The sequence below is a fragment of the Nannobrachium achirus genome, assembly GCF_963921795.1.
Source record: "Nannobrachium achirus genome assembly, chromosome: 13".
Classification (NCBI taxonomy): domain Eukaryota; kingdom Metazoa; phylum Chordata; class Actinopteri; order Myctophiformes; family Myctophidae; genus Nannobrachium; species Nannobrachium achirus.
In genome coordinates, this window is record NC_137833.1 from 34,007,592 (window position 1) to 34,030,571 (window position 22,980).

At 39.7% G+C, this 22,980-nt stretch overlaps 1 protein-coding gene across 2 annotated transcripts in view; it reads right to left on the reverse strand.

The window, feature by feature from the left end:
• Positions 1-11,410, reverse strand: part of sdccag8 (SHH signaling and ciliogenesis regulator sdccag8) — an 86,799-nt gene extending 75,389 nt beyond the window's left edge. For both annotated transcript variants that reach the window (XM_080740518.1, XM_080740517.1), the window contains exon 1: positions 11,281-11,410. In XM_080740518.1, the coding sequence (XP_080596644.1) occupies positions 11,281-11,406 (126 nt within the window). In that variant the 5' untranslated portion in view covers positions 11,407-11,410. The remainder of the gene's footprint in view (positions 1-11,280) is intronic.
• Positions 11,411-22,980: the final 11,570 nt, after the last annotated feature.

Consider the following 22,980-nt stretch of genomic DNA (forward strand, 5'->3'; position numbering starts at 1 on the left):
GTGCTGCTCTTGCAGTGAATAAAGGTGAAGAAGAAAAAAAAAACATTTTCACTGAGGTAGTGTGCTAACCAAATAATTAGCAAAAACGATTTTGCTTCTTTCTCTCTAAAAGTATCTTTCTTCATAAACCTTCTAGTTCTGTTCAATCAAAGTCACTTCTCAATCAAACATCTTCACTTCAGAATGAATTGTGTTCACTCAGAAAACCATCTCATGTCCTCTCTCATGCATGCAGCAGAAAAACAAGGAAGCATGTCTACACTTCCTGGTCCAGAAAGTAAAAAACAGGGCGGTCCTTAGCACCTGATTGGCCAACTCAGCCAACTCACAGCAAGCAATGTTCTTATTGGCTCCCCCTGTTAGATTGACTGCTGCTCTCACCAATCACACTCCATGTCATTTTAGCACCAAACATTTAACCCCTGAAATGCCAGTTCAGTTATTGTGCTGAGATGACCTGGTTTTAGATTATTTGTTTATTTCATCACATACTTAGGTGACTATTAAATATGTTGATGGCCTATTTATTGCGACCGTTAGGTCGCAGTTACTTGCACTCCTATATACTATCCAAACCTCCACCGGCTGTCAGTCCGTCCCTCTGTCAGTCAGTCTGTCAGTCTGTCAGTCACACGTCACACGTCACACTTTTCCCCTGCTCATATCTCCGCAACCGTTGCCCCGATCCATGCCACATTTTGCACACACACTCCTTGCCTGCCAAACCACAACCTCCACCCATCAAATCTCACATGGCCCTCTTCTAGCGCCACCATGAGGCAGATTCTTGCAAAACACATTTTTGGACACTGCTCCTACAATTTTTGCCCTAAAATCACGCAAATCGGTACACAGTATATCTACACTCATGTCATCAACATGGATCTTTCCCATGTAGCGCCACCTTCAGGCCGATTTTTTAAAACACATTTTTGGACACTGCTCCTACAGATTTTGCCCTAAAATCACGCAAATCGCTACACAGTATGTCTACACTCATGTCATCAACATGGATCTGTCCCATATAGCGCCACCTTCAGGCCGATTTTTTAAAACACATTTTTGGACACGACTCCTACAGATTTCTCCCTAAAATCACGCAAATCGCTACACAGTATGTCTACACTCAATGTCATCAACATGGATCTGTCCCATATAGCGCCACCATCAGGCTGATTTTTTCAAACACATTTTTGGACACTGCTCCTACAATTTTTGCCCTAAAATCACGCGAATCGGTACACAGTATGTCTACACTCATGTCATCAACATGGATCTGTCCCATCTAGCGCCACCATCAGTACGATTTTGGAAAAACACATTTTTTGCCTATTTGACCAACGGTCGCTTATCTCCCGATTAGGGAGTCTTACTGGTTTGTTACAGAGTAGGAAAATCAGGTCGCAGTTACTATGAAAACCTCCACCGGCTGTCTATCTGTCTGTCTGCCTGTCAGTCACGTCACACTTTTCTCCAACTCATATCTCCGCCACCGTTGCCCCTATCCATGCCACATTTTGCACACACACTCCTTGCCTGCCAAACCACAGCCCGCATTTCTCACATGGCCCTCTTCTAGCGCCACCATGAGGCCCATTCTTGTAAAACACATTTTTGGACACTGCTCCAACAGATTTTGCCCTAACATCACACAAAGCGGTACACAGTATCTCTACAGTCATGCCCACAACCTCCACCCCTCATTTCTCACATGGCCCTCTTCTAGCGCCTCCATGAGGCCCATTCTTGCAAGACATTTTTTTTGGACACTGCTCCTACAGATTTTGCCCAAAAATCACGCAAAGCGGTACACAGTATCTCTACACTCATGCCATCAACATGTATCTGTCCTATCTAGCACCACCATTAGGCCGATCTTTGCAAAACACATTTTTGGACACTGCTCCTACAGAATTTGCCCTACTTAAAGTCACACAAAGCGGTACACAGTATCTCTACAGTCATGCCCACAACCTCCACCCCTCATTTCTCAAATGACCCTCTTCTAGCGCCATGTGAGGCCCATACTTGCAAAACACTTTTTTTTGGACACTGCTCCTACAGATTTTGCCCTAAAATCACGCAAAGCGGTACACAGTATCTCTACACTCATGCCATCAACACGCATCTGTCCTATCTAGCGCCACCATCAGGCTGATCTTTGAAAAACACATTTTTGGACACTGCTCCTACAGATTCTGCCCTAAAATCACACAAAGCGGTACATGTGATCTGACGGTCGCTTATCTCCCCATTATTCATATGTCATTTAATCCTGGCTTAGCCTACACCGTGGTTTAAGTAAATTAACTAAGTACATTTACCTAAATACTGTAGGCTAAGTACAATGTTGAGATGTGTGTACTTTACAAGAGTATTTCCAACTTCCAACACTTTTATTTTTACTCCACTACTACATCTCGGATTCAAATATAGTACTTTTACTTACATCTATTTGAACACTTTAGTTACTAGTTACTTTGTAGATTTAGATTAGTATTACAAAACTTACATTATGCACTTCAGCTAGGCTGTATATCGGTTTTGGCCATTTGAAAATAGCTGATCTACATGCTTGCGATGCGACCCATTACGAGCTTGTAGATCAGCTATTTTCAAAAGATGTCGAAAGATGAAAACTTGAAATGGGACATTCTGCATAATGAGTACTTTTACCTTTTGTACAATATAGAAATACTGGTACACAGAAATTCACAACCTACTTAGACTAAGCAGGATTTCAGAAAATGTTCTTATTTAAAGTGCTGAAGGCAAATCATGTTAATGGCATAAATGATTAGGGCGTATTAAAGGAGTGGTTCCTATTGATTACTCTTGCTATGGAGACTTGAGTTCAATAAAAAATGTTTGAGTTTTTGTTGCATTCCTAAGACAATAATTTGATAACAATAAATGTACTCCCATTGATTTGGGTCCCCATCCGGAAACTTGACTAAAATTGTTTATTTCTTTTATTTCTTGCCATAGCAATGTGCATGTAGATTGCATGACAGTAGAGATACTGTGTACCGCTTTGTGTGATTTTAGGGCAAAATCTGTAGGAGCAGTGTCCAAAAATGTGTTTAAAAGAATTGGCCTGAAGGTGGCGCTAAATGGGACAGATCCATGTTGATGACAGGAGTGTAAACATACTGTGTACCGATTTGCGTGATTTTAGGGCAAAAATTGTAGGAGCAGTGTCCAAAAATGTGTTTGAAAAAATCGGCCTGATGGTGGCGCTATATGGGACAGATCCATGTTGATGACATGAGTGTAGACATACTGTGTAGCGATTTGCGTGATTTTAGGGAGAAATCTGTAGGAGTCGTGTCCAAAAATGTGTTTTAAAAAATCGGCCTGAAGGTGGCGCTATATGGGACAGATCCATGTTGATGACATGAGTGTAGACATACTGTGTAGCGATTTGCGTGATTTTAGGGCAAAATCTGTAGGAGCAGTGTCCAAAAATGTGTTTTAAAAAATCGGCCTGAAGGTGGCGCTACATGGGAAAGATCCATGTTGATGACATGAGTGTAGATATACTGTGTACCGATTTGCGTGATTTTAGGGCAAAAATTGTAGGAGCAGTGTCCAAAAATGTGTTTTGCAAGAATCTGCCTCATGGTGGCGCTAGAAGAGGGCCATGTGAGATTTGATGGAGTGGAGGTTGTGGTTTGGCAGGCAAGGAGTGTGTGTGCAAAATGTGGCATGGATCGGGGCTACGGTTGCGGAGATATGAGCAGGGGAAAAGTGTGACGTGTGACTGACAGACTGACAGACTGACTGACAGAGGGACGGACTGACAGCCGGTGGAGGTTTGGATAGTATATAGGAGTGCAAGTAACTGCGACCTAACGGTCGCAATAAATAGGCCATCAACATATTTAATAGTCACCTAAGTATGTGATGAAATAAACCAACAAATAATCTAAAACCAGGTCATCTCAGCACAATAACTGAACTGGCATTTCAGGGGTTAAATGTTTGGTGCTAAAATGACATGGAGTGTGATTGATGAGAGCAGCAGTCAATCTAACAGGGGGAGCCAATAACAACATTGCTTGCTGTGAGTTGGCTGAGTTGGCCAATCAGGTGCTAAGGACCGCCCTGTTTTTTACTTTCTGGACGTGTAGACATGCTTCCTTGTTTTTCTGCTGCATGCATGAGAGAGGACATGAGATGGTTTTCTGAGTGAACACAATTCATTCTGAAGTGAAGATGTTTGATTGAGAAGTGACTTTGATTGAACAGAACCAGAAGGTTTATGAAGAAAGATACTTTTAGAGAGAAAGAAGCAAAATCGTTTTTGCTAATTATTTGGTTAGCACACTACCTCAGTGAAAACGTTTTTTTTTTTCTTCTTCACCTTTATTCACTGCAAGAGCAGCACAGCATTGGTCTTTGATGCATCTCCCTTGGTAAGCTAACAAGAACTTTTCTCATTTGAGTTTGTGAACCTGAAGGGAAAAGTAATTGTGTTGATAACACATAGCTAGCATACAGGCCTCAGGCCTGTTGCTATCCCTGCTGCTAGCTCATTTGCTTCCTATTTATGCCCAGATATCTTTCTTAAAAACAATGAGGGGTTTGAGACCTTTGTGTCTATTGTTGAAACATGCTTTGGTGCACTCTGTATCATTGTGGTAATGTATGAGAAGCTATTTAAGCTATTAAATCTAGCTAACTGTATCAAATGTGGTGTTGCAGCAGGCTAGCCAAGCACTTATTGTTTAGTTTACATAATGTGTCTACATCAAAACTAGGGATGTCAAAAATGGACCTTTATCAAAATCGATTATTCTATAGCAATAATCGATTATTAATCGAAAATCGATTATTAATTATTATGATTTTTTAATAAAAAAATAAAATAAATAAAAAAAACGTTTTTCTTTCTTCTGTTTTTCGTTTTTTTTTTACTGGATTTCAATGCACATTTACATATGTACAACATGGCTCTTCAGGTAATTGGTAGCCTAACTACTACTCTTCATCTTTCTTTTTAGTGTGTCAGTGTAATCTCTCAAGAACAGATTCAGTGATGCTTACGATACAGAGAACGCTGTTTTCCCTTTTCTTTGATGATGGCTACCAAGTATCAAACAATCAAGCCTGAACCAATCACACCTGTGTCTGAGACAGGGGGGGAGGGGAGAGTGTAGCAGTCAGCTGCCACTCTGCTCTGCTCCTTCACTCTACAGTCTACACAGTTTACAGTTGGTGCTGGTGTGAATAATAAATCAATGGCCATTTACTATTATCATTAATACTATTATTAGCCTATATTTTGGTTGAAACTAACTAACTAAGCCAAAAAATAGTATTAAAAAAAAAAGGGGGAAAAAATATTAATATTTTTTCGATTTTCGATTATGAAATATTAAAATCGATTATTGATTAATCGATCGATTATTCGAAAATCGATTATTCGGTGACATCCATAAATCAAAACCACTCGGTTTGAATGGATTAAGTCACTGTGATGCTCTGTAGTAGCTACAACTACATTGCTATTGAGTAAGTATTACTAGTTCAATTCATAGTTAAAGGTGATACACCCTGCATTTAAGTATTTATGTCATATTTTTTATGTCCCAAAAACGTTTTTCAAAAGGTTTGAGGCTAAATTACCACTCCTGAAGAGAGAGCCTCTCTCATTTTTGAATGGCTCTCAGAGCATTTCAGCTGCAGTACCACCTTTGGCCTGAACTGCGCCCCCCCCCCCCCACCCAAAAAAATAGCCTGTTTTGAGAACCCGTGGGATACTTTTAACCTTCGCCTTCTCAAAACCAGAGCAAGACACAACGGTTAGAAATGGGACTTTGTGAGGATAGAAGGTGCTAGTGGGACCCCAAAAAAAGGTTTTAAAATAGGAAAAGTGAAATTTCATAGTGTATCACCTTTAAAGGGGAATACATACGGTATAATGGGAATTAATACAGTATTAAAAAGGATAATATTGCATCTAATAGGTCAGTGGTTTTCAACCAGCGGTCCGGGGACCAACAGTGGTCCTTGAGGGGGTTCCAGGTGGTCCCCAGCTAAATGAAGGAGAGTTGGTAACCCAATGGACCTTGAGAGCAAGAGCAAGCCAATTTGTTTTCATTTTATACTCTCAAGACTTAAATCAGAGTTCCTCAACAGGGGGTCCACCACCCCTAGGGTGCCCGGAGGTACTGCAGGGGGTCCATGACATTTTTGCTGGATTCAAAAAATATATATATTTATTTATTCATTATTTACATTTTCAGTATAAATGTATTACTAAAATGGTCCTGCTGCACTTCCGTCCCCTCTGTAATAGGTGAAGATAAAAAGAATTATTTGAACCTCTGCTGTTATAGCGCCACCAGGAGGCAGATTTTTACAAACCCATTTTCTCTGCCAGGCCGAAACTGAGCACTCACACTCCTTGGGTGCCAGAGCAGAACCTCTGCACAATTTTCGGCATGGGCCTGTTATGGCGCCACCAGGAGGCTAATGTGTGCAAAACAAATTTTTGGACAGTACTTCTACCGATTTTGTCCAAAAATCACGCCAATCGGTGTTATTAAACGAAACAGGTCTTTCAGATTTTTCAAATTCCATCCTGTTTGGCTAAGATTGGCTTCCAAAGTTTGCAAGTGTGCTCCCTTTTGAACAAAATGCCTCAAATCATGAACACAGAGTGCAATGCAAGTGAAATATTGCACACACATTCCCTAGGCAGAGGAAGAAATGCCAGTTTAAAATGTTCAAATCAGCTTCATGGTGGCGGTGAAAAAAAAAGAAAAGAAAGAAATACTGAACTGTAACATATTTATGAACAAAACATGTCTAAAATGCTGAAAGACTCCGAACCTTCTATTAATGTACATTTTGTATTTTGTTGTCGCAGCATCTAGAAGCACCAAGAAATGAGTCTCCAACCTCTTTCAAGTCACCGTCCGAGTCCAGCTACTTGACCTCTGCCACCTTCGCCTCAAATTCCTCAAGCTCCTCGCCTTCAAGCGATGGCAGGAGGAAGAAGTGTACGGCGATAGTTGTACACAAACTGGACTGATATTATATTAGTTGCAAAGGAAGTCACTAGACCAAAAATATTACTACTTCTGTTTGTGCCAGTAAAAAGTAAGATAAATGGTGAAAGTGACTTTCTGCACGCCAAGCTCCGGTCATCTTGATGTTTTGTCTCATACTACTAGCAAATATGATATGATTCAATTTCCACTTGAATTTGAGGATATCCTTCTGATGGAGGCTCTGCACTGGCAGATGAGCCAGTAGGATAGAACATCAGTAGGAGGAATGCATTGGCATTTATTTTAATACCCAAATTGGACACAACCTTTTAGTCAACTGGCAACATTTTCTCCATGTTCATATAGCCTAATTGGAACACACAAATGCTCAAAATAAAAATAAAAAAAACATTATCTACTCTGTCAATGTCTGTGGACACCTGCCTACCAGTGACATCATTGTTGTCATAGTTTTTAAAACACAATGTCTACTTTTTCATCATGCGATCTTTCCAGGAATAGAATGCCCACAATAACTTTCCCATCGATGATTGATTGATTGAGTTATGTATTAGAAATTTTGCATAGGAAAAGGTACAGTTTCATAACACTGATACAAGGTCAACAAAAAGGAAACTCTGGTAAGGCGATGCTTATTTCCGTTGAGATCCTTCTCTTTAACTCATAACATTGAATGACAGACAGATAGAACACAGTACTGTGCAGTAGATCTATATCAGAAAAGCACTTGTAAACAAAAACAGTGCAAAAGTTATTTACAATAGGAGGGTCTGGGGGTGGGGGGGGGGGTAAGGTTAGGACAGGATAGTTGTTACCAGTTTGGAGCAGCTGCCGCCTGTAAGTGGTTTTTCAGGGCCGTTTTAAAGCACGTTAAGGGATTTGCACTACTTTAAGGCCTTCAGTAGGGTGTTCCACATTTTAGTGGTATAGCAGGAGAACGAATTTGACCCTTAGGACCATAATTGCTTCGTTAGGGTCCTGTCCGTGGAATAGGATGTCACTAGTAGGCCGGTGTCTGAACTGTTCACAGCCAATGATAGCAAAACATAATGAGCATTAGTTAGGACCAAGTATATGAACAAAAAAGGGTGTAAATCGGTGAAGTGGTCCTTTAATATTGTAGTGTTTATTCTATAGTAGAGAACTTGCACAAAAGTAAGGCAGGTTCTATAGGGGAAACAAATAATGTAAGTGCTTCCTTGGTTAAAACATTGTTTTTATATGCCATCATTCTTTCACATTTGATTGTTGTTTCCCCACATAATCCTTCCCTGGTAAGATAATTGGTAAATCAACTTGTGTAACAATGTATTCTGGCAATGTTAGATGTGAAATGTCTAATCATTAATAAGTGCATTGTTAACAATTTGTTGATGTTAATAAGACACTGTTTAGTTGTTGTTAAAGGGTTTATGAATGTTTATAGATGACTGTTCCCACTTTAAACGAACTACCTGTTTATAAATGTTTATAGATGACTGTTCACACTTTAATAAGTGCATTGTTAAGTATTTGTTATTGTTAATAAGACACTGTTTATTTGTTGTAAGAGGTTTATAAATGTTTATAGATGACTGTTCCCACTTTAAACGAACTAGCTTATAAATGTTTATAGATGACTGTTCACACTTTAATAAGTGCATTGTTAAGTATTTGTTATTGTTAATAAGACACCGTTTATTTGTTGTAAGAGGTTTATAAATGTTTATAGATGACTGTTCCACTTTAAACAAACTAGCTGTTTATAAATGTTTATAGATGACTGTTCACACTTTAATAAGTGCATTGTTAAGTATTTGTTATTGTTAATAAGACACTGTTTATTTGTTGTAAGAGGTTTATAAATGTTTATAGATGACTGTTCCCACTTTAAACGAACTAGCTTATAAATGTTTATAGATGACTGTTCACACTTTAATAAGTGCATTGTTATTTATTTGTTATTGTTAATAAGACACCGTTTATTTGTTGTAAGAGGTTTATAAATGTTTATAGATGACTGTTCCCACTTTAAACGAACTAGCTGTTTATAAATGTTTATAGATGACTGTTCACACTTTAATAAGTGCATTGTTAAGTATTTGTTATTGTTAATAAGACACTGTTTATTTGTTGTAAGAGGTTTATAAATGTTTATAGATGACTGTTCCTGCCTATTTAAGTGTTAATAAAGACATTGTTAACAAGTTGTTGATGTTTATAAGTATTTTTTCTAGTTAATAAAACACATTATAAAGGTTTGTTTAATTATAGTAAATGACCGTTCCTCTTTACCCCCCAAGTGCATAAGACTATTTCATACCCCATTAACAGTTTTATAATATATTATAAACAGTTTATTAATTTTCATTAGATCCCTTCCCAACGGTTAGGTTAACTTAGGGTAACCTGTTAACGGTTAAGTAAAGCTTTATAAACATCTTATTAACGTTTATATGTATATGTGTTAACATTTAATAAATATTATTAATGATTTTTACAGTTCTTATAAACATTTATTAAGAATAAATTTGGTTTTCAAGCGTCTAATAAGGATTTGTTACCGTTTATAAGACCCTTTTTTAGTATCAATTTATTATTATTATTATTTATTATCAATTTATTAAGGTTTATTAGTTCCCTTACCAACGGTTCAGTAAACTCATAACGGTTAATTAATGCTATGTACATATATTATTAACATCTATTAAACTGTTACTTAATGCTGTGTAAATATCTTAATAACTTTTATTAAAGGTTATTAACAGTTTATGAATGTTTATTAATTCCTTAAAAACGTTTTAGAAAAATGAAAACGTTTTTTTCAAGTGTCTTAGAAATAAGCAATTAAAAGTTAATAAATGTCTAATAAACCTACTATTAACTTTATTGAATGCCTTACAAATGTTTATAAAGAAATAATAAGTGTCTTATAAAGCACTTATTAACAGTTATAAATTGTCTTATTAACATCCTCTTAACTGTTAACTCATTGAGTGCCAGCCTATCACCACTAGAGGGCGCCCAGTGACCAGAGAATAATAGAGATATGCTGGTAATGCATGCCCAAGCCCTGGAGCCCAAGCCCAAGCCCTACTTGCCTGAACACTTTCCTTTGTGCATGTACAGGAAGAGGATGAAGTTAGCTTGAAGTTAGCTATTGGCTACCAAGCATTTTAGAAGCCTTATTTTCGTCAACTTAGCCATGATTAAACCTTGCACACCTCATGCATGGGAAAAAAACAGAGAAGAATGAGCTCTAAAAAATCCAATGCAATCCTGGATTGCATTGGAGTGGATTTGTGCAGTTTGTTCACAGCTTTCAAACAAAAAAATCCGATTGGAAATCCGTTCAGGCATTCTTGAGATAATCGCCATTATGTTTTACATGTAATGTAAACAAAAATGGCTGCCCTGTATGTTAGATGGGGTTGTATGGGGGTGGAACATGCAAAATCGCGATTGAAATCATGTTCACCAGATTTGATGGGGTCCAAAAAAATAAAATAAAAATTCAAAAAAAAAAATTTCAAAAAAAAAAAAAATTTTTTTTTTTTTTTTTAAAAGCCGAACTTGTTCGGGATCGGCACTCTACGATACGCTAATAAAGCCGAACTAGTTCGGGATTGGCACTCAATGAGTTAATAAATGTTTATTAAATTCCTTATAAACATTAATAACTGTCTTATAGATACAATTATTAACATTAATAAATGATTTTATTAATTGTTAATAAATGTTTATTATATGTTAATAAATGTTTATTAACAGCACCTTTGTTTAAAGTGCTACCAAAAACGTATCTATCTAAAGACTAATTAATACAATTAAACAGTGTTATCTTGACAATCTGTTATTTTCTGTAAGTGACTCAGTGAGCAACCCTGTTGTCACCTTTACCACATGAACCCTTGCGTCCTTATAAAAGATACGCCATAAAAGGCAATTATTCTGCAAAAATAGCCCATCTAGCGTTGACCCAGGGGGGTCCACAACAAAATCACAATGATTTTAAACACTTCTACTTCTACAAGCTTGCATATCTGCTATTTTTGAAAATATTTGGAATAGTTTTTAACATAAATATTCTCTTCTGGGGGTCCCTGGCACAAAACCTTTTTAGATGGGGGTCCGCAGCCAAATACATATAAATTTGGGGGTCCTTGACATGAAAATATTTGAGAACCGCTGCTCTATGGGACCACTGCAGTCAACAAAGTGTATCGGTATGTAGTTATTAAGTGTTTAAAATGTTTAGCCTGTAGCAATAGCAAGGTACCTTAGGTGAAGATTTCTTCTTTGAAGGGGAAAGAGGAGAATGTGCTTCCTTTTGTTGTTTCTCTAAAAGGCTCCTCAGCTGGTTGACTAACAAAGATAGAGACACACACAAGAAAAGATATTTCATTATTACTGTGTGCAAATGGAAATCAGCAAAAGGTTTACGATCAGTGGCTGTATTAACATTACCAAGGGGCAAGGTCATCTTGCCTGGTATATTGTTCATTTAACTAAAGGGTATACACAGAAACATAAGGGAGCGCTCGACGTAGTATCTCCAATGAATTTGCATCCAGTGAAGTAGACTAGAACATGACCAACATATCTATGCAGTATATACCAATATATCTTTATTATTTTACTGTTTTTGATCAGTATCTGCAATTATGCAGCCGAGGTGTCACAATATTTAACCTGGCGTCCCTATTTTGGGCAGTTAATTATAGTTATATGAAAATTTTCAAATGTTTTAGAAAACTTTGGAATAGGGCTTCAGAGGTTACATAAAATAAAGTTGAATTTACGTTTTTTAATCTTTTTGTTATCAATTAAAAGCTTAGTTTCGTTCATTTGTATTTATTGGTTCAAAACTATTTCAATTATGTCATAGATAATTGGTGAGTTAAGTCAGTTCTCAACCTTTAAAGGCTTTAAGAAAATAGCAGATCTACAGTACATGCTCACAACGCCTCGTGTTGCGAGGCATTGCGAGCATGTAGATCGGATATTTTCACAATTTCTGCCTCTATTATTTGACAATTTGTCCAATGTTTAATTTGTCAGAGGTATCAGAGGTTTGTCAGAGGTATTAAAAAGTCCATAAATTGTCACTTTAGAAATGTGCAGATACCCTCTATACACTTAAACTTTATGTTGGTTTGTTTGCTGTTGAGTGAGAAAAGAATGTTGCACATTAAGTTAATCATATGGGGACCCCCAAAATAATTTGGGGAACCCCGGGGGTCCCGACCCACAGGTTGAGAACCACTGATCTAAGTTTTCGGGATTGGCATTGGACCCAACGATCCAGCATTGGTTGTTGTGCTCTAGTAAAAAAAACATCTGACACCTGCTTGGCTCTGAGTCCTTTGGCTCCACGCTGCCTGTAGTAGGGCGGCGTGGCTATAAAATCGTTCAATTTTGCGATAAAAGCGCCAAACTTGGTAGATATGTTGATTGATATATTAGAAACAAATCTGGATATCGGGCCATCAAAAATTTAGATTTTTCAAAATGGCCACTAGCGGTTTGTTAAACCTTCCTAAATCACCCTCTAGGAGCAACAGTTTTAGTGATAGGAAGCTCAAATGTTGCATGCTGTGTGTGCATGTTCAAGTCAATTGGTTAAAAGGGGGTGTGGCAATGGGAGTGGCCTATCATAAAAAGGTGCATAACTTTGATATAGATGCACAGATTTGCACAAAATGTTGTGGAAAGGTTGGTCACGACCCAAATAACATCTGAGTAACTGTTCACACCATCTTCTAAAAAAGGGGTTTGTCATTAGGACCAGTGTAATACCAGTGTAGTACCAGTACAAAACCAGAAGCTCCCTCCCATCAGGTTGTTCTTCTTCACCTCCTCAATTCAACTCCTCGGGGCCAAGATCTGGGATAATGTGGTTCTCTCCTCTCGAAAGGCATTTTGGTTTTCCTCGGGTGAGGGTCGATGGCATGCCGAATCCGGTTTAGTATCATCCGGTTGTAGACCTTTGCTGCAATACAGGTCAGGCTGATGCCTCGGTAGTTGCCTAGCAGGGCAAGGTTACAGAACTGTAGGATGATGTGGTCAAGACATCAGTTCTTTACGACCTCTGGGGGTATGCCGTCCGGCACAGCACTCTTACCCTCTCTCAGAGGGTTTTTCACCATGGCAAACTCAGTGACCGTGAAGGGATCGTCCTTGATGTTGAGGTCCTGGAGGAATGATGGTATATCTTCCTCCTCTCCATCTGATGTTGTGCCCAGCAGCCCTCGGAAGTGGTTGAACCAGGTCGCTACCCTCTCCTCACTTGTGTGTCCCTCTACCTGTCCCTCCTTGGTCCTCTTCCTTGGTCCTCGTCCTCGTCCAGGCTTCTCCATACTGCCTCTCACCATGCGCTGCCTGGACTCTCTGCACCCTCTCCATCAGTTCCTCCCCCTTGATGTTATCATAGGTACTGAAGAGAAGCTGTTTGGCCTCGTTCAGTATCCCACGTCTCTCCACAATAGGCTCACATGCAAAGCCAAGCCATGCTTCCTCCACCCTGCCCCGTGCCGCTACGACCTCTGGGTGTTTGGACCACAGGGAGCTTCTGGTTTTGTACTGGTACTACACTGGTATTACACTGGTCCTAATGACAAACCCCTTTTTTGGAAGATGATGTGAACAGTTACTCAGCTGTTATTTGGGTCGTGACCAACCTTTCTACAACATTCTGTGCAAATCTGTGCATCTATATCAAAGTTATGCACCTTTTGATGATAGGCCACTCCCATTGCCACACCCCCTTTTAACCAATTGACATGAACATGCACACACAGCATGCAACATTTCAGCTTCCTATAACTACAACTGTCGCTTCTAGAGGGTGATTTAGGAAGGTTTAACAAACCGCTAGTGGCCATTTTGAAAAATCTAAATTTTTGATGGCCCGATATCCAGATTTGTTTCTAATATATCAATCAACATATCTACCAAGTTTGGCGCTTTTATCGCAAAATTGAACGATTTGTCATGTTTCAAGAGCTACGCCGCTCCACTACTGCTGCTCCTCTCCCACCATGAAGGAGAGGGGGCTTCTGACCGCCCCCGTCTCCTCTCCATCAGGGCTCCTCGCCGCCAGTGCACTGCTCAGCTGCTGGATGCTTCGGTTGGCCCGCTCTGCGAGCAACCCACATGACAACATCAATAAAGTTAACTTAAGCGATGTAAAAGAGAGATGCATTTTGAGCGAATTTCTTCCCTGTTACATCAATGAAGGATACACAAAAAATAAGCCTTTTTTTCCTCACTGTAATTACATGTAATTACAAGTGTCCAGCCTTAATTTATTAAAAGAAGCGTGGCCTACATCTGGGCTAAATCTTGACACAAATGGCTCAAAATGTGTTGTACACCCAGGGTCCCATTGGCTAAGCTTCACAGGACACACTGTGATTGGGCAGTGGGACGTTTAATGGAATTAACTCATAAATAGCACCGCTCACTTCAGACTAGGTGTGTTTCTTTATAATGCTGGAAAACATTGGAGTAAGATTTTGATTTATGAAGGGGTAACAAGCAATCTACGAAATAATTCTGTAGTTAAATGAACTCCTCTTCTCTGGAACAGCTATAGACAAAGCCCTAGAACACCTGTGATATTTATATTTATTTATTACATACATTTCATGTATTCCAAATACTTGGAATACATGAAATGTGTGTAATATATCACAGCCATTCTAGGGCCATCATTGACACTGTCACTGACAATGTGAACATAGACCATTGTTCTCAAGAGTGGGGTCCAGGGACCCCCAGGGGTCCTTGAGAGAGTTCCAGGGGGTCCCCATCTAAAAAATAGTTAGGAACCAAATGGACCCTTATTGGGTTGGTTATACAACTCAAGAGAGTGTACAGACTCTCTACATCCTGGACATTTTCAGAGTTAACTTAAAATTGATTTTATAATACAAAGTGGGGTCTCAGAGATAGAAATACCATTAAATGGGGGTCCGTAGCCTAATGCAAGTCAAACTGGGGTCCTTAAAATGGTTGAGAATCACTGCTAGAGCCGTAAAAATCTTGTTAAATATGGGGGGGTCCCTGGCATATCTTTTCAAATGGGCGTCCGTGGGATAATAGGTGTCAATCTGGGGGTCCTTTGACATGAAAAGGGTCTGAGAAGCACTGTAAACTACCTCTCAGTGTCTTCTGGTAAACAGCCAGCTGCTCCTCATCCTCATCAGAGTCCAACGGTTTCATTGATTACTTTATGTTATAGCAAGTGTACGACTAACTAGCGCGGTAGCGCCAACTAGTAATGTATGCGCTGCACACAGCAACTAACTAGCTAACAACAACAACAAACATCATGCAGACTGCGTCTTAACGGCTGTCCCTTTTCATATGGAAGGTGTTTGGTTCCTCAATCGTGTGTGTCCCGAGAAGGTGGCGTTAGTTAGTCTCCCTGTTTACAGAGACCACAAAGACTCGTGTGACCGTTCTCTGAAACATAAAACGAGCGCACACCGATCAGCCATGACTTCTCACTTCCGTAAACACACGCAGCTGGTGTCCGATGGGGTTTGTAGTTCACAGCGTGTAGTTCTGTTTCCATTCATGTGGCATGTCTGCCCTCGTGTGGTGAGGATGGTGTACTGCAGCTTGAATAGTAGGCTATCAGGCAATGGTAATGAGGTTTGATTGATTGAGTGAAGACTTTATTAGAAGTTTGCATAGGAAAAGGTACAGTTTCATGACGGTACAGTTCACTGGTACAAGGTCTACTAAAAGGAGATCCATGAAAAGACTAAGCTTATTTCCACAGGAAACCATTTAAGTATCTCATATAAAAAACTATATTTTATATAAAAGAATATAAAAAAAACAGTGATGATGACAATGATAACCAGTGATGAAAAATGTACCCCAATGTTTTTACCTAGGTAAAAGTAATACTGCAATGTAGAAATACTCTGTTACAAGTATGTAAAAATTGTAACAAAATTGAAATTTCTGTGAAAAAAGAAATGAAAATCTAATAAACATACTGTTAAAAAAAAAAGAAAAAAAAAAGTCTGGAATTAAAAAATGCAGAAAGTTTTCAAATGTATACAAATATTTTGAAAATAGCATCTACAAGCTCACAATGCGTCACGATGCGATGCATTGTGAACTTGTAGTCCTGCTATTTTCAAATGTCTGAAAGGTAAGATGTGCCGTTTCAACTCTTCAGTGCTCTTTCCCTGAAAAAGCTTTTTTTTTCCCCCACCGGTTTCTTTCCTTGTTTTGCTTTTCAAATTTCTATAGATGGACCTTATTTTTGGAATGCCAGAAAAGTCATCCCTTTTCAAAGTCATCCCTTTTTTAAATTGGAAATGTCACCCCATGGCACGGAATAGTCACCCTAGGGTTGGGAGAAGTCATCCCAGGACCAGAGAAAACCCACCCAGGAAAACCCACCCCAGGACCGCAGAAAAGTCACCCCAGCTAGGACTGGACAGTTATGCACGCACTCTCTCTCCCTCTCTGGCTCTCTCATTATGGTTCATGCTCTATGGGGTATGTTACTGTTATTAGAGCCTATGTCAGTGCCACCCCCAGTATAGGGAATCCCCGACCTCAAGAAAATCAAGAAAAATTGGAAATCTCATCTCCCAGTATATGAAATCCCGACCGGTTATAATATTTTCTCTTTCAAACAGAGAACGCCTAAACTTCTCTCTCCCCCTGTGTCTCTCTCCCCCTCTCTGTCTCTTTCGTCAAATAAAGTGTTCTATTCCTACATTTGACCTCTTGTGTTGTGTTATTATGGTTTTTGCATTCATGGTTACATTTTTGATACTATCAGAATTGTTTGTACTGAAATACACAGTAGTCACTACAGCTGCTCAAATGAACATAATCTTGCCATCAATCACTATATTCATAGTTCATAATTCCACATTTTGAACTAAAGTTCATGGCTCCCCAAAATGAACAAACTTTGTTATATTTTTAACCATATTTTTGAATACTTTTGGTTATTTCATACATATCAATCTGGGGGTCCTTGACATGAAAAGGTTTGAGAACCACTGATAGTAACATAGGCCAGGGGTCTGCAATTAGATTTGGCCTCGGGCCAATTTCTTTCTTAGCCATGATCTGGCAGGCCAGAACATAATGAAAGGCTAATTTGAGAAATTCATAGTTAAACAATGTTACTGGAACTCAAAGACAGACTGCCTTATACAAGACATAGGCATCTATGATAAAAAAAAATAATAATAATAAAAATATATATATATATATATATATATATATATATATATATATATATATATATATATATATATATATATATATATATATATATATATATAGATAGATAGATAGATAGATAGATATGATCTATAGATCTTCTCTGCTGCCAGTAGGCAACAACATCACAGTTAGAGAAGTGATCGCGAGTGCGTTTATAGAGGAATATCCTACCTGGACTGCTTGAAAGGAAATACATTTAGGCACCTCCAGTGCCTAAATGTATTGCTCAGATGCTCAAGAAAATCAAGAAAAATTGGAAATCTCATCCCCCATTATATGAAATCCCGACCGGTTATAATATTTTCTCTTTCAACAGAGAACGCCTAAACTTCTCTCTCCCCCTGTGTCTCTCTCCCCCTCTCTGTCCGCCTAAACGATCAGATGCTTATCAACTATTTTGCTTTTTGAAAAAGCCTATTCATTCTGGACTGATATTTTGCACGTACGGGACAGGAAAAACCTGTTCATTCTGGCCTGGAGTGACCATATATGGACATGAGGTGACATACATTGTGTTTTTGAAAAACCCTGTTCATTCTGGACTGAGATCACCATATATGGTAATTAAACGGACATTCTGTTTTTGAAAAAGCCTGTTCATTCTGGACTAAAATCACCATATATGGGCGTGATACACACAAAGCCACTCATTGGAAGCGGTTTTCACCGCTTCAAAAATTATAAAAATCTGTCAAACAATGATGTCACAAGATGATGGGTTTCTGAACTTCCCACAGCTTAAGAGACCGAGTAGAAAACAAGGTGGTATTTTATTATGAACATTAGTGAGGACCTATTATATGAAGATAGGTTTAAAAGTGGCAAAGTCGTCCTTAAAGTACAGTACTTAAGTAATGTATTTAGTTACTTTACACCACTGATGATAACAGAAGACAGAATATAACCTACGGTGAAATGAATATGTGCCAAGCAAAGAGAGCTAAAAGTACAGATGCAGGAACTGTGCTGCCAGTCGGTGAGTGCCAGGGATTTCTATGAGTGTGTTCTATTGGTGCAATTCCAAAACAGCAGTGCCTGTATCTGTGACTTCAACCATTTAGCTAACCAGATTAAATTATAAATTAAATAATCATGAAATACATTGGTAAATGCCAATGGTCAGTATTGATTGCGACGGTTGCAGTTTACCATGAGAAATGTCACAGCTTGTCCGTGTGTAGACGTGAAGCCGTGAAGCTGTGTGTGTATACATTTTTACAGTCTATGGGTTGGTTCCCTTGACACATCACTGTGACATCATAGGTGATACAGGTGACATCACCTATGTAAAAGTCCATATATGGGTATTCCCCAGAAACCCTTTTATAACCATATACTGTATGAAGATCCCTGATGTCATCGATATATATCACTGGTCAGATGGCCAAGATGTGGCCCATATCTGTGTGGCTGGTTCTCCATGTATGGGCATAAAATACACTCTAACAGAATCCCTTTTATGCCCATATATGGAGATCCCTGATGTCATCAATAATAAGCCCATATCTAACAGGACTTCATACGGGAATGCCCATATGTAGGAAGACAGCCCATATCTGTGTGGCTGGTTCAGACAGGGATCTCCATGTATGGGCATGAAAGGGATGTACTATATACAGTTTATGGATCTCCATATATGGGTAACTGGTCTATATATATCACTGGCCAGATGGCCAATAATTGGCGCCCTGAGGCTTCTTACTAGTTATGTTTGATTTGGGAAAATGCATTATACACTTTCTGGGTAATGCCTTGGCACATGGATCATGAAGGGTTGGTGGTTGATAAATGTTTGCATTGCAATTGGACTCCATGCCTCATATACATGTACTGTTTCATTGTTTGTTGTCTTTTTCCTTTGGCCTGTAGAGAAGATAGCTACATATTATTCTCACTTCTCTTAACATAATTATGTAAGCCACATGAGTCATACAGATAAGCCTACACATACAGTACAGTAGACACACACAAACACTGTGATCAGATTATACGTCTTTGGAGGGAGAGAGAGAGAGAGAGAGAGAGAGAGAGAGAGAGAGAGAGAGAGAGAGAGAGAGAGAGATAGTGGAAACAATGATTGCTTGTTGCATTAGAGGCCTACTCAGACATTTATAAATGGGTTAAAGTTCTGCCTGTTTTTAAAGTAGGCCTACATTCTACTAATAGAGTATCAAATAAGATGAGTTTAAGCAACTTGGTGGACACACACACACACACACACACACACACACACACACACTATTCACATTCATGATGATGTAATATGAAACTCCCTAAACACTGTGTCATTTTTTGCCTGGAACTCAAGGTTATTTCTCAATTGAGGTTATTTGAAATAGGACACATGTATAGGCTATCTGTCAACGTATTGCTTTGTCTGCATTACTATGTTCCACAATATTACGCTAACGTACATTCCTGTTTTAGGGTGTGTTTGTCTACTCCAATGACCTGTTTGAGTTGCTGCTGACAACAGGAGGATCAACGGCAGAGGCGTCAATCGGGTATGGCTAGGAGTGGCAGCTGCCATACCTTGGCTACAGCGGGAAAAAAATATTATACTTCTTAAAATGAATTCATCATGTCTGATGCTAAGGTATGGCAACATGACTGGTGTCTTGCACGTGCGTGAAGGCGTTGCCATACCTTAGCTTTTGCTGAACTGACGCCACTGATCAACGGTAACCATGGATATCCTCTTCCTTTTGCGCATCAACATATAACTTCCTGTTTGTGTATTTATGGCGTTTGTGACATTTTAGTAGACAGCTAGAACATTACAGATGACTCACACGCTCTGGTTGGGTTTACGCGTGCAAACTAATTTCTGTATGCCAGGTTTGGTCATTTTCCTATTACGTTGTCATAGAAAACACTGGCTCAGGCTTATACTGGTCTAAACTCAAATGTTTTTGATATTCCCCAAAGAATCACAATGGAAACGGTTGAGCTTTAAAGTGTTATCCAGCCCATTTAACTTGTGTATAGGCCTATCTTCTGTCAGTAGAACTGTAGGTTGGTCACTCACTCCTCGGGAGGACGACAAACCATAATGGATTTGGTGACTCCGTTGTCTTTGCTCTGGCACTAGGCCAGAATTTCCACTTCCACACAAGTTCCCTTGAAACTGGGTGGATGAGCACAAGCTGTTTGTCATGTGCAGGTTTCAACATGACACAGACACCATTGTGGTGTTACAGTTGGCCTCCATACACTCTTGAATGTGTTGGGCTTTGCGTGAAAGTGTCCAACTTATGGCAGCAAGCATTATCACAGGTACAATGTATTGGTTAAGGAGGAACCAGCGCTAAAAACTAAAGGTGACAAAGCCTTTCAGGCTTTAGCTCCTAAACTTTAATGGAATGCTCTTCCACAACCACAAGTCTTGAGAGCTGCAGCCTCTGTGGACATTTTTAAGAACAACCTTAAAAGTGCTGATATGGTTGTTGACCTGCTTGAGATGAACTGTACAGCCCTTTTCTGCTTTAATACCTTCGCACAGTATCTAAAGCACATCTCTCTGTGAGAAGTGCTATATAAATAAAAAGTACTTACTGTACTTACTTACTTACACTTCCTTCCTGACATGACCACAACATCTGATCCTTTAGATGTGTGACTATTAGCCTACTTATCTGTCTTTGCATGCATGTTTGTACTGTATGTAGGCCTACTATATTATAACAAGCATATGGTATGATGATTTTGGTTCTTCTGCCCTCTTCGTATGTGGCTATGCAGCGAGCTAAACATTCTTCTAAGAAAGCAGCCAAGACAGGAGCTGAGCTTGACACATCTTTATAGAAGCTGTGAAACTGAGAAAGAAAAGAAAGGGCATTTGTAAAAGTAGCCGATCTACAAAGTTACAGAATTTGCATAAACATTATCAAAGCCTCAAAAGGCAAAGAAGCTGGCATAAAATACACAACGGGTAGGTATTCAGGTAAGTATAAGACAAGTAAGTATAAACCAAATACAGCAGATATAGTATAAGGTAAGTATACAGCATATCAAACAGTCAAACAAGTAGGAAATGCAGCAACATCACAAACATTAAACCAGAAGGCATGGCGTAGCAATATACATCCATAGCAATCAGTAAATATAGTACACTTTTTCCCAAAGTCACCATGCATTTAACTAAACTGACCTATAAACATAACAAACTTTGCTTCACAAAGGGCATGAAGGAGACAGGAGGTTGGGGGCTGGACCTTCGGAACCACAGCAGGTGGGATCGCCAATGTCTCAAGGGCCAGACTGGAACGGGACGACTGATGGGTGCTGACAGAAAATTGACTTAACATTAAGCAGGGCAGGGGCTTGGTGGGAACGGTTAACGCCATCTGAGGCAGAGTAGTGGGCAGCAGGACCTCAGCGTTGCTGGTGCGGGGGCCTCTGTGTGGCTGTGGATTGTTGTAACTAGGACTGCTGCACGGGCACTGGAGACAGGGGCTGTGAAATTGTCTTTCACGTGGATGCTGGTCTTGAAACTGTTGACAGTTGGCTTGTTAGTTCCACTTGGACTCACCTACGATAACCCATCCCAAGTCAACTCGTTGGGCATTGTGGTGAGATTCATTGTACTTTGTGGGCACGGATTATATCCCTACCGAGCGACAAAAGGATTTCAGCTGAGGGGTTGAGTGGCGGAATTTCGCTCGCAACCCTTTGCAAGTGAGGATGGCACAATGCAACCTCTGGGGTAGGGATTTCGTCCCTGTTGTTGGGTATAAGATTGCACTCAAGGAGAGTAGGCACTAGGCAGTGGCATTGGCATGGGCTCGTCATCGTCCACTGACTCCACCATAAACCCGGTGGCTCTTCTGCCAGTGGTGTCAGCAGTGCCAGAGCATGTTTTGAAGTGAAGTGACTACTTCAGATGCTTGTTCAACTTGCTCCCTGCCATGCTCTCTGGCAGGTGTGGTGGATGCTGTGTCTGCCCAGGGAGGTGGACCTGCATGAAGGGCTGAGATGTGATGTTTACTGTCGCACGCTGAACAGTGTATATCAGTCCTTAGCTTGATGGGTCGTCGAGGAACAGCATTTGAAGTATATGAAATGCTCCTTCAGATAACTCTTCCTGTTCATGCGACATCTCCCTGAAACCCCTGCACCTCCTGAGGGAGTGTGGCTTTTTGTGGATGGGGCATTGTTTGTCTGGGTTCTCACAATGTTTGTTTTCAGGGTCTGGGGTGGAAGAGTTATCCACTTCTGTTTTATTGACAAAGAGCTCTCCACTGCTTTGCTGGGGGCTTCTCACTTCTTGGAGGTGCATTGCAAACTTGGAGAGCAAAGCTGGGGTCTGTTATCATTTCTGCGTGACTCTGCACAAACTCAGCAAAGAATGAGAAAGGTGCGTATGGAACTTGATATTTCCTTTTGAAATCGGAGCCCTGGATCACCCATTGCTCTTGGAGATTATATGGAAGTTTCTCCACAATGGGGGTTACAGATCTGGAGGTATCAAGGAAGCTTAGGCCTGGTAAATAACCTTCAGTTTTAGCTGCTTCCACTTCAAGGAGCAGATCTGAGAGTTCTTGCAGTTGCTGGAAGTCCTTGTTCTGGATCTTCGGGAAGTTTTCCAGTTTTGAGAAAAGCGAAGCTTCGATATCTAACCGTTGCCACACTGTGTTCAGACCAGCCAAAGGATTATTGACATGAACAGCTCTAACTCTTTCGGCATGCCGCAGTAACTCCCCACTAAGCC